The sequence below is a fragment of the Bactrocera latifrons genome, unplaced genomic scaffold (genome assembly GCF_001853355.1).
Source record: "Bactrocera latifrons isolate USDA-ARS-PBARC rearing strain unplaced genomic scaffold, ASM185335v1 scaffold_39, whole genome shotgun sequence".
Classification (NCBI taxonomy): Eukaryota; Metazoa; Arthropoda; class Insecta; order Diptera; family Tephritidae; genus Bactrocera; species Bactrocera latifrons.
In genome coordinates this window covers 319,582-332,456 of record NW_017537034.1, presented here as the reverse complement: position 1 = coordinate 332,456, position 12,875 = coordinate 319,582, and the positions used below count along the sequence as shown (strand labels likewise).

Below are 12,875 nucleotides of genomic sequence, written 5' to 3'. Positions count from 1 at the left end.
CACAACACTGACACTGTGTTTACACTCGCTTCATTATTTTATTCGGCAAGCATAATTAGCTTGGCAAATATATAATATATAAGCACACATGTACACATTTCCTAATATTTTTACCTATGTATCTACCACACAGTKAGCACTTTCCTACCAACAAAATTTTAAATTTTCCAAAACAATTGTAAGTTCCTTTTTTTCCGAGTTTTTGAACTGTCCTCCAGCGCGATGCAACTGCAACTGAATTTATCCTACTCGTTATATGTCCKTGTTGGCCTAGTCTACCAGTTTGATTTGGCCTCCATCGTTTCGAGTAATCGGCTCGAGCGCACATGCAAGTTGACCGAATTTTTACTCCACTGCGCAGTGGAAATAATTTCTATTGCATTTCCTTCAAATGCACAAACACGCTCAGCAGCCTTCATATGTGTATGTGTACACTGGTTTGCATGTGGTATTTTCTGAATGACTGCACTTATTTTTGTTGTTGTAAACCCCTCTTAGATCATTCGGCATCTGTCGTTAGTTGAGGGTTCGGTACTCTTTTGATTTTTCACAGCGGCAGCAATGTTGTTACATCTCAATGAACTCGCCATTTAGAGAGAAATATACATACATATTTGCAGCCTATATGTACATATGTATGTACATCAGCTGCACCTCTTTCTTGTGAAAGTTCAATGCACTACTGTCCACCGCCCTATCGGACAGTGTTTGCAAAAGGTGTAAGTTAAGTTTTAATAATGTGTGCCATGTATACCCTTCTGATTAGAACTTATGGTATGGCTCATAATGTGGAATAGATATAGTAAATACAGCTAARCTACTTCCGTTTATTTGAGCAGGAAATTTGCTCCTAAAAGTATGTTGCTTATTTGTAATAAGGAATCGTACCAAGTGTTTTCTTCTTAAGTAGCAGGCTTCAGTCAAATAATAAGTGACGTCATTAAAATGTGTCATTTAAAATTAATAAAAAAAAATATTTTATACTTCATGATTTTTATAAAAGTGTATGCATGTAATTTATTTATATATTTATTGAAACTTGACATAAATTATTGCCCAACGCAACGTTACAATATCCGAAACATTTTCTTGATCGAATTGCTATGGCATATCTCTGCCAATGAAGTTATTGTATGAATAACTCTTTTATTGTGAAAATCGGGTTTTCATCTAATTTTCAAAATTTATTTTCGTTTCGTTTCATCCCATTGTGTTTCGTGAATACAAAAAATAATAATTCATTCCAATAGGATGGCAACCACTCATTGCATTGYCAAAAATGAAAGAGCCATTTGGTGGCAACGAGTAAGTAGCACTGTCTCTTTTGCACAAATACATTTCGAATTCAACGGACATGCCAGCCGGTTTTTGGACATAGAGAGTGTCAGTGTTTACTTGTCACGTCAGCTTAGTACTTTTTACASGCACCAACTGCGTTTTTGTTGTTTCTTTTATGTGGAAAAGTTGGAAAACTGGTTTTGGCCACAACTTATAATACGACAAAAAAATATTTGCTCGCGCATATGAGTCATTATATGCTTCTTAGAATCTTATGGTTACAATAACGTATGCATTTATTTAWAAATGCGAACAATGGAAATATAATAATTAATCAAAATGATATTTAATTTAATTGATTGAAGCATTATTTATTACCAATTACGCAAGATTTGGTAATAATGTTAATGAGTTTTATGCAGGATTTTGTGTGGCTTATGTTCCAATGCTATTCTTTGTGTTTAAAACCATACTTATAACTATGTGTGCCCTATGTCATTGATCAGCTGTGGCATATTCCTACAGCTGCTGTCAGTACTAAGCACTTGTTGACAGCTACCTTTAAGTACTATTTTAGAAACGTCTACTACTCTTTTACGACAGCATCACAAAATGTGTATCTCACACACTGTACAAAACTCGTGTGAAAAATTTCTCCCTCAGTTTTCTTGCTGCTTCCACAAGCGATAGTTTGCTGTGTTGTCAAAATTGTGATTTTTTTTAAATAGAGGCTAACATAAACCTGTCTGAAGTAAATTTAGTATTTCTTTATGAACAAAAGTTGTCAAACACGAAGTGTTTTCAGCAAGCATAAAGACTGCGAAGTGAGTAGAAAGTGTGTGAGATCATCAACCGGTGAAGGGACAATTGGAAAACCCCAAACGAAAAGGTGAGTACTTACCTATCACTTTTTTTTTGCGCAAAATTAGCCGACAATTATCTAACAATGCGTTTTATCCTTAATAAATCCATGGTAGGAAATGTCTGCAGTAGATACTTTAAAATGGTGTTGTGTGATTTGAATTGAAAATTATAGCTCAATATTTCACTAAAAGAAAGTATTTTATTGAACAATTACGGATTCCGATGKCTTCTCAACCATCTCAGTTGACGTCTCCGGTTGGATATTAACTTTTTCCTTTTTGGCGCAATTGCATTGATTGACTAATGTGCGAGTGCAACGGGACGATTATAACATGCATATGAATGGAATTATTTGCACAAAAGAGCGAGCGAGTGCGTAGATTATTGAACATCTTTTGTTTGATGAGGTTCCAGTGTTGATTCTTCTCTTGAGGAATCTGTAGGTAGAAAATGTCTATTGCCTAAGTAATCTGGCTATTGAGTTATTAACCCGCTCTTACCTGTTGGTCTTCTCGACTAACTAATCGGGATTTTTCTCAATTTTGCTATGCGCCGTACTTCTTACCATATCTCAGTGGTTCTTTACAATGTTGTAAGGTTGTGTATACGTACGCAGTTGTTAAAAGAAATGTACACTCAGGCATATATATTATGTATAAAAATTGAATCATTGCGCGACAGCGTTGGTGGAAACTATCACCTTCATTTTCAAATTTGTGGTTGGCAATTAAATTTGCCTCTGAGAATACCAAGCAAGTTCAAGAAACGTGTTTTTAAGCCTTGATTAGTTTGTGAAGTGATGGGGTGAAGTAACCTATAAAGCAACAGAAAACCAGGTACGCGCGCTTTGAATATTGAATTATTCAATTAGAGTAAAAAGTAAAATGTGGTGCACGTAATTATTTTAGTTATACCAAAAATACTCCAGTTAATATAAAGTGYATACCATTTTAAATATTAACATATAAGTGATATTCAAAAGTACTGTTTGAGTATACAATATTTAAGTATGGCTTGATTTGTATCTGACGTGCGCTAAAACATGCACAGAATTCTGTAGTGATTTTGATAATTTTATACACCGGTCAAATATTCTCATTCCGCATTCTAGACATCAATAAACATCAAAAGTTCTCATTTTCATTACACATTCGGAATTGTATCTGACGAATGTATCTTTAATTAAATAGCAATTGCTTCAGTGTTTTCGTGTGTGTGTGTGTATACTTTCCCATTTACAGATGTATACATGTTCCCACAAATTAAATCGGCTTGAAGTTGCCTTGAATATGCCTCCTGTAATAGTGCTGAGCCGTTGGGCTGCTGGTCGTCGTTTCAGTGTCAATGGCATTTACATTTTGTATGAAAACGTTGAAGCTCATTGTACTCATTTCTTCTTCAATGTATCTTATTTTAATACGTTTTTTTTTTGTAAATTGCTTTTGCCAGAGCCTCTTTACTGGTTTTACATACACAAACTATGTAGCTTTTTAGTAATTCTATTTGTACAATTTCATTAATGTATCTCTCGTTTTGGTGGTTACTGATATTCTCAGTGTAAAGCCTCATCAATGTAGCAAGTTTTTTTCAATATGTGTACATACCAATGTGGATTTTTTAACATTTTCAAGAACGGGTTGATCAACCTTATTTGCATTTTTCCTTATTCCCAGCTTTTTCACGCACTTTCGTAATTTTTAATCAGTTTGTGAAAGAATTGTCAATCGATTTGTCGTTTCTAGTAGCTCGAGAAACAACGGTCGTGAAAACGTGTAGGCGGTGATGGATTTGAATACTCGAGATAGTTGATCTAAACTCGGCACAAATTGTGAAATTATAAGAAAGGTTTCATAAAAATTTATATTTGAAATATATTTATCAATTAATATTAAATAAAGTTGTAAAAACCTATTTGGAAATATATTATTCTAAATGTTTAAAATTTCAATTCCTAGAAATGTATGTGAATAATATAGTAAATCTTCTTCTTCTTGATTGGCGTAGTCACCGCTTACGCGATTATAGCCGAGTTAACAACAGCGCGCCAGTCGTTTCTTCTTTTCGCTACGTGNGGATGTTCTTAGGCTACCCAGAGGATACTTGGTCAAAGACCGGAAGTCGTGAGCTGCTTGAGTCATATGTAAAAGAATCGTTTCTGGCCACTCCCACGTGAATGGCGATCAGAAAACTTTCCTCACTTGCGTGAACTTGTACACATGACTCCATCATAGTAAATAGATATGATATTTTGCATTAGTAAATTAAAAAGTGTGAATTATTTTAATTAATTATATTCGTAATGTAATTTTAGAGATTAYTAGTAAATTTCCTACAGGTCCTTGTGAAATAAAGTACAGTGTTGCTGTGTTTCACCAGTGTTGCTTCGAAACGCACGCAAATCGTTTGTTGTGAAACAACGAATGAGCGAAGGAAAACGTGCAAAGAAAAGCAGACATTTTGATTTAGTTTTTTTTTTTTGATTTTCGTATCGGTATTTAGTTGCAAATTTCATATGTAATTTTTCGCGTTTTGAAATTACTTATATTTTGTTTTTACATTAAGTGCGCACAATTTAATGTTGGAGATTTCAACAATTTCGGAAAAAATATCGACMCAGCCTTATAGCAAACTAAAGAAGCCGTAAGTGAATGTATATTTGTACATATGTTGTTAAATCGTATATGCAGTGAAATTAAAAAGTGCAATTTCGGAAGTAATAGAAAAGTAAACGTAACTTCTTGATAAGAATAATTATGAGTATTTATCTATGAAGAGGTTATTGCACTCACCGAGCTATGTGGAAATAATTTTACACATGAATTGGCACGCTAAAATTTTGCTTGCGTTGCATGTCTTGCCACATTTCCTTATTTCATTGGATTTACAACCATTTATTTAAAGAATATGTGCATTTATTAACAAATTTTAATTTTCAGAAGTTGTATGCAATAAAAGTTGGTGCGAAAATATTATAAAAAACGCCATTAAACATGTCTTGGGTACCATCAACTGACTTTGAAGAGGAAATTGTTGATTCACAACCGGGGCATAATTTTATTTTTGGTCAACTGTGTGAACCAACACAACAAACTTTTTATCCACGTCCAAAAGAACATTTGGAGTTTGTAGCGCAACAAAAATCTGCGAAAAATAAACGTGAAAACACTTTAACAAATTCTCAAAATYATAAATTGAATCTTATTGCAAGGGTGCAGCGTATTGCTGGTACTAAACCGTTGGGTGAACAACCGACCATCAATGATTGGGATGACAATGACAATGTAGAACGCGAAACTATCGCTTTGATGAGACATGTTGGTCTCGGTCCTAGTTTGGAGCAACCATTAGACGAAGTCCGCACCATAGCCACACATCCCATAACAGAGGAGATGAAAATAAATAGAAATGGACGCAAACACATGCCAGTATTTTTTGATGAGAAATTTTTTGAATTAAAACCGCGTGTTTCCCGCTCATCCTCATCTTCTGGCAACAATAGTCCTGTAATTGATGATGCTAAGACTAACCTTAATGATTCCTGCGCGTCACAGAAGAGCAGCAGCAGCCATGCCACATCAAGTGAATTAGCGAATGATCGATCTTCTGATACTCTTAATAGTGGATTTGAGAGTGCAATAGATATTGTCGGTGATGAGGACAGTTTTGAGACTGCACGAGGAAGTGATAAGGGGTACAGACCGCAAAATTGGAGAGGAAATGAAGTAGAAAAAAATGCACAAAATTGGCGCAAAAATGACACATTTATTAAGAGTCAATCATGGAGGAGTACGAAAGCAACATACGCAAATAGAAATGGAATTAATAGAGAAAGTCAGAATAATGTATGTAATTGGCGTTCTTCAGCCGATAAACCAAGTAGTAAAGAGAAGAGAATTCAAATGAAATCACCTTTATTATGTTCACCCAAAGAATTGTATGAAAAGAAACGTCAAATAATTTAAAAACGACAGAAAACAAAATTCAGGATAAATATAATTTTATAGGTGGTGAAAAATTAAAAACAAATCGGTTTCTAACAAAATTTAACTATTAATTTTTAATTGGCAGTTGTGGGAAAAATACATTGTTTTAACAGTACTTTAAATTTKTATTGTAAAAATTACATAAAACATAATAAATATCTTGGAGTGCACGTCTGTAAAATTATAAAATCTAACTGTCAAAAGTCATAGACGTCATATATAAAAAACTTACTACTTTTTGCGGGTTCAAACAGTGTAACCATAAAAATAAAAAAAAAAATAAAAAACTAACTTGTTGAAAAGGGAACGAAAAAATATAAAATTTATGATGATATGAAGTGAAGATACTACGTATTTGATTGAAGAGTTTACATTCAAATAGCATGTGTTCCATACTATTTAACCATTATGTTCTATATCATCATTCGTTTCTAAAGCAATTTATTGATTTATGATGAAAAGAAAAATCCYACTTGTCTGTCTAAAACTGTTAATTTTGAAGATATTTTAAATTTGCCAATAATAAGCAATTGGTTAATACATATACAACTGTACACCGGTATCCATACATATTAGAGGCATAACTCTTTTTTGAGATATATCTTGCATGTGTGTTGCAAAACTTTTTCCCCCATTACACATTCCTTTTTTATACCATCGTTTTGCAACATGCATTTATAAAATCTAAAATTATAAAAATGAAGCAATTTATACTTAATACTTTAGAATAAAGTATATATTTMAAATGTGTACACTGGTACATTGCCGAGCAATATATAAAACCCTTTATTAAGAACAATRTACCGTTAAAAGACCTGTCTATATGTATAGTTTGATAAATATAAATGTACATATAAAAGTATAACACAAAGGACAAATAATTGTCTAAGCGAGATCCATCGATTTTAGATCAAACCTTCTTCTTGTTGTTGTAACGGCAGAATTCTTTCAAATTCATCAAACCTTCTTCTTAATTGGCGTATAAGTCCTCAGAAAACGCCATTGCTTTTGCAATATATACATATTATTTTAGCAAAATATGGTATCCTTAAAATTTTTWCGATAAATAATAGTTTTACCCTTCATGAGGTAGAGCGCAAGTTAATTGACATTGAAGTCATCTAACGGGAGTACAGGAAACAAGTGGTTTCGATAGAACTATAGGGAGTTGGTTTAATGGGGTATTTTGTTCTTGTTGTAACTGTAGAAACCATTCCTGAAATAATTTTCAAGAACACCGCCGAAATGACAGCGACCTACGCTCTATTGTGCACTCCCCTATATCATATATGGTCATCAAGGCTCAGCATCCTGAATAATTCCAGGAGCATTCTGCGCGCGACTGAGGCCTGCTTTTGCAAATTGCTGGACAATCTAGAATTAAGTGTTCTGGGGTTTCCTTTTCCATTGCGCATTACCGGCGGTTTGCGAGAGACTATACCCATGTTGGACATATCCTTTCTGTGACTGCAGTGCCATTTGTGTTGTTCTCTCCCYACTTTCTCTTCCGAGCGCAGCAGCCCCTTAAGTGTGTGGGATACCACAAAGAGGAGGTTAGTGTCATGCGGGAATTCATTGCATCTAAAACAAAAGTTAGGTATGTCGTGGTCTATTCTGGATAAGTAGAAGTCTAACTTAATCTAGTATTTGGAACATTGTGAGACGGTCACAATTGAAAATAGTTTCGTGCCCATTTTCAATCATTCTATATCAACTTTCTGATAAAAATACATTTTTTCTTGGTATTTTCAATGTCTTTTATACTAAAATCGAAAAAAATATACTGGGCGCACGAATTTTATTGTCTTTAAACGCTCAGCTCAGATGTTCAAAGATACAGAGGTAACGTAAAATTACTGTAATTTATTCATGTTTGTACAAAAATCAAGGTCCAAATTGCTCTCAGAATATCGCAAAAACATATAGTTTTCAAACACCAAACATTTTTTAATTTTTTTCTAGAATATTTTAAGTTAAGTTAGTAGGCTTTGAAATTTGTCGTTGCTGTAATTTTGTATTAGTTTGTATATTAGTACATACAATCTTCGAATATTTTTAAGTTTCCTTTGTATTAAGAAAATAAATATCTAAATTACACACAATTTATTTTTTTGTAGTTTGTATTGATTACATATATATACATATGTACATATATATGTTTAAGTATCATGAGTGTCAGGCAGAAAGCCCAGAAAAACCTTTAAGCACGACGGTGGTAGCATGATGGACTGGGGAATGTTTTGTACCGTGTTACATTTGTGATCAGAGATGGTAGATTTTCATACTTCAACATTCTCAAAAATTCAATGGAACCATTCGCGTACGAATCGCCATTTTTATGGATGACAATGATTCAAGGCACGCTGTTTACAATGTGAAAAATTGACTCACCGCAGAAATCCCGATGTAAATCTCATTAAAATTATGGGAGCATTGTTAAGTTGCAGAGTGCTGAAAAAAAAAATTAAAAAATTTTGAATTACTTTGCACTGACTGAGTTTGCTCCGACGACGCCAAGCAATTGAAAAATTGTGGACACACTACAAAATATTAACGTTGTGAGTGGTTAAAAGCAAAAACATTTAAAATATTTTTAATAAATTTTCTTAAATTCCGCTTAAGTGGCCCACTGTGTTATTTCTATGTCCAGTCCAAAATTCAAAATTCAATAATTTCTCTTTAAAATGAACAATTGAAATTAAATTAAAAAATTTTTTTTTGTACATAACTTCTCAATTTTTGCTATGCTTATGAAAAATTTAAATCTTGTAACATGTTCAAAGTATGCTATTTCTCTGTATATTCCTGTATGATCAACGGTAACACACTTGTTTTGAAAACAGTCTCTCCTCTACGACTATACAAGTAGGTATGTTTTACAAGAAACTTTGTTTTTGGAAGTATATTTCGACGTTACCGGCGTTATTGTGTTAAAAATCATATTTTTAAGGAAAATTCAAATATTGTTTTTATTTTCAAATACATATAATATACAGATTTTCCAACTGCGCGATATTGTTACACATTCACTTTTGTTTTGTTCGTTTTTTTTTTGCTGGCTAGCGTGCATTTTTAGCGCTGCGTGCATTAACCCCAGAAAATGGAGCTTTTCATGTTACGTATACCACATAGTGGTCACAAGTAGGGAAAAGAAAGGATGTGAGTAAAAAAAAAGATTTTAAATGTGCATTTACATACATACATGCTTAGTATAATATGTATACATATTTACATATAGTATGTATGTGTGTATCACATACATCACTTTGTATACATACATATGTACATATGTGTATTTACACCACAAGGAATGTGTATGCATTATGCCCGAGAAAAAAATTCATATAAAATTGAATTATGTATGTGAATTTATTTGTTGCATTCTATTTAATTCGTCATTTTGTCAACAAAAAAGGAAATAACCTTGTCGGATTGTGGAGAATGCAAGCAAGTAAATTTAAAGAAGATTAAAATGCAAAAAGGGAAACAGTAAAATAATACTTTTACTAAGAACTATATTGTGTCATTCACTAAGTAATTTCGTGTTTTTTAGTGCAATTTAAACATTTATTAATTCTGACCTCTCTGTTCGAGTGCATCACTCGTGAAGTGTCTTTTTGGCCATTTTAAAAGTAAACAGGACTTTTTGAATCTAGCGCCCCCTGGTGACGCCATCTACTATATGTSGACTGCTGCGTTAGAGTTTGCTATYGTTATCGATTGTCTAGTGAGAATTTCCTGACATTTCATTGATTGGAAGTGAAGTTATTGAGTTTTAACTGTCAGTATGTTTGTGTTATCGGTGCGAAAATGAGCTGCGRACAAAGAGCCAACATTACATTTTGTTTTAAAATGGATAGAACTTTTACCGAAACTTTTCAATTGGTGAAACAAGTTTATGGCGAGTGCACCAGTGGTTTCAGCCAACATGTGGGCCAATCAAAATCTGTGATCAGCGGAAATTCCATCGAAACTGTGCATGAATTCATCAAAAATCAGCCGAAATCATTATTGAAATTCATGGAAATGGAATATTTGGGCTTACGAAAGGTGTGTGCACGGTTTGTTCCGCACAAATTGACTGACGACCAAAAATTGCTCTCATCGATCGACGCTTGTGACCGATTATTTGACCAAAAATCACATTTTAACCATTAATCACTCCTCGTATTCACCTGATATGACACCGTGCGACTTCTTTCTTTTCGGAAAAATGCATTTGCCAATGAAAAGGAAAGCCTTATGCAGACGTAGAGGCCACTCAAACCGGCATACTGGCGGCATTCCGGSCAACGAGCTAAAACACTCGTTCGACATGCTTTTGAACCATGAAAAAACTGTATTTTTTAGCAGAAGRAGACTATTTTGAATAAAATTAATTGATTTTGCCGAAAAACCGTTTGTTCTGCCTTTTTTAAGTCCTGTTTACTTTGTATCATGATTCGTAATTTTTATTGCATCGAGTAAGATATACAAATTCATCATGGAAAGATGTACACAAGAGCAACGGCTACTATTCAATTTCATTGAATTCGGTACCGCCCGATTATAATCCTCATTTACTCTATTATATTATATGAAAATGTCTCTTAGATGAATTTTGTCCAAATGCAATGATAAACTTTCAATTTACATATTCGTTATACTTTTGAGTACATTTAATCGTTGGGTTCGTTGGGTTATCCTGTTATTTTGAAGTCAAATCTATTATATTATATATGTATATACACTGCTTGTATGCAGCCTTATTCCTCTTAACGAGCTCGCCAAACGACGAATTGTCAAAGGTTGACTGTATTAACCGCTCTCGACTCGAACGACCGACCAATCGACCGGCTGTCTGCAGCACAGCTGCTGCAAAAGCACCTTTAACTCTCCAAGCGACCACGTTGAGTTTGCAGGAGCCGAACGTAATAGAATAGACTACATAGCCATGGCTATAACATTGATTAAGTTCATGATGATGATGAGGACAATGATGATTAACACCATTATGCCGTTGTTATTGAAGCTGTTGTCTCATTGAACCGACTGCAAAGCAGAAATTGTGAAGTGGGAAGCAATCACGCAGCAACGTTTAAATAAAGCACAGGTGGTAAAGGGAGTCGTCCCCAAGCCATGGCAGGTTGGATGCTCTAAAACCGTTTTCGGCTGCAAACAAAAAAAAAAAAACGAAAGCAAAATAAGCTGAAAATTCGCCCAAAAGCGCAGCGAGAGCATAAACTTGCGAGAGCAAAGTCGCATAGGTGGATGTTTAAGATGCTCATGAGGACAATACAAAGCCAAGGTATGTTGGCTGTGGTTGGAGAAGAGTTGACATTGTTCATTGTTGCTGTACATACAGTACATTAGTATTAAATGGAGACTTCGTTGCTACTGCTGCCTGCTAATACTCTGTTCTTCCGTTCTTCCTGTGCTTAAAAATATAGAATAGTTGTTGGTAGATATTTAAGGTGGTGTAGGAAACGTAAACGACACGAAATCATGACGGCGACGGCGACGGCGACCTGCGATGACTCCCGACCGACAATATGACACGACGACAAGAGCAAAACGAACATCAGACAAATTCGCGGACTTGCTAGAGAAGCTGCTGAGCTGTGTATGCGTGTGCCTGTGGATAAGTGGAAGTGGAGCTTGCTGGCTGCAATTTCAGCGGTCGACAGCACACGCACACAACTGCAATGATTACAAAGGCTGTGCTTTTAATACAGCTTTGCCTGCTATACCTATAAGGCTGGCTGGATGGCTGTTTTGCAGCGCTGGCTGGACCCCAATAGTGAGACAGCGGCTGCCGCTGCTGCTGATGCTGCTGCCTGCTTATATGACTGACTGCCTTTACCTTTTTGCCTAATATGTGCCTGGCTTGCGATTCGGTCGATTGGTTGGTTGGTTGGCTGTTTAGTTCCTTGCTCGTTTGCTCGTATGTCTGCTCACTCGCCTGTTCGTGCGGTCGCGCCGACTCTCCACTTGGTGACGGTAAACGAAGATGGTGATGCGGAACGCAGTTTTCGTTTTGCGGCAGTTGGCGGTTTTGCAGTTTAACTTTGGCACTTGCTCGTTACGAAAGGAATCGGTATCATCTTAAATTTCCAATTTTTTTTCCAACATTAGCAAATTTTGCTTGCTGCTTCCTTATCGCCTTGGCCTGTTGGCTGGATTTTCAAAACCATTGTGCTAGTGTAGTTTGGCTTTTTGCACGCGTGGTGCCTGCTTTCAGACAATACTTACCGACTGATGAGACTTGAGCGTGGTGATTAAAACAAGAAAAAAAAAACGATATTTTGTGGTGTAGATACCTACCAACAACAACAGCAGATGAAATACAAAATGGTACACTTTTCGGTGTTAAGTTTAGTTTTTTTCGCTTTTCGTAGTGTCGAAGTTGTTCCGTTGCGTGCACAGACTTTGTGGTCGGAAAGAAATTATAAGACTTGAACAAAACCACACGATTAATACAGCTTATACATAAACAGCAATTATAGCAAATTGTGTGGAAAAACGGACACATTAGCTGGGAAAGTTAATAATGGTACACAATTTCTGCCTAAAAACAAATAATTTTCGGCGTAATGGAGCAAAGCCGGTGGTTATTTAATTGGCACCCGAAACATGTAAGTCGTATGTATGCCTAAAGAAAAAAAAACCAGCAATTAGAATTTTAAATTATATTGTAATAATATTAATACACGTTGTATATTACATTACAATTTAGTTGTATTTTCCAAATTACTTTTTATGTACTCATAA

General features: G+C 34.9%; 2 protein-coding genes across 5 annotated transcripts in view; both read left to right on the top strand.

Annotated features, from left to right (window-relative positions):
• The first annotated feature begins 1,929 nt into the window (after nucleotides 1-1,929).
• The window catches only part of LOC108972258 (serine/threonine-protein kinase grp), a 40,066-nt gene continuing 29,120 nt past the window's right edge, over nucleotides 1,930-12,875 (top strand). Inside the window, exons 1-2 of one of the 4 annotated variants that reach the window (XM_018938803.1) lie at nucleotides 12,029-12,378; nucleotides 12,503-12,739. The gene's annotated coding sequence lies outside the window, so the exon portion shown is untranslated. Of the gene's footprint in view, nucleotides 2,168-2,778; nucleotides 2,979-12,028; nucleotides 12,740-12,875 lie in introns of those variants that run through there. The other 3 variants (XM_018938801.1, XM_018938804.1, XM_018938802.1) reach the window with 3 other exon arrangements.
• On the top strand, nucleotides 4,493-7,400 carry LOC108972260. The gene is made up of 2 exons (XM_018938805.1): nucleotides 4,493-4,782; nucleotides 5,079-7,400. Exon 2 carries the CDS (start codon nucleotides 5,133-5,135, stop codon nucleotides 6,102-6,104), a length of 972 nt encoding a protein of 323 aa, XP_018794350.1. The 5' UTR covers nucleotides 4,493-4,782; nucleotides 5,079-5,132; the 3' UTR covers nucleotides 6,105-7,400.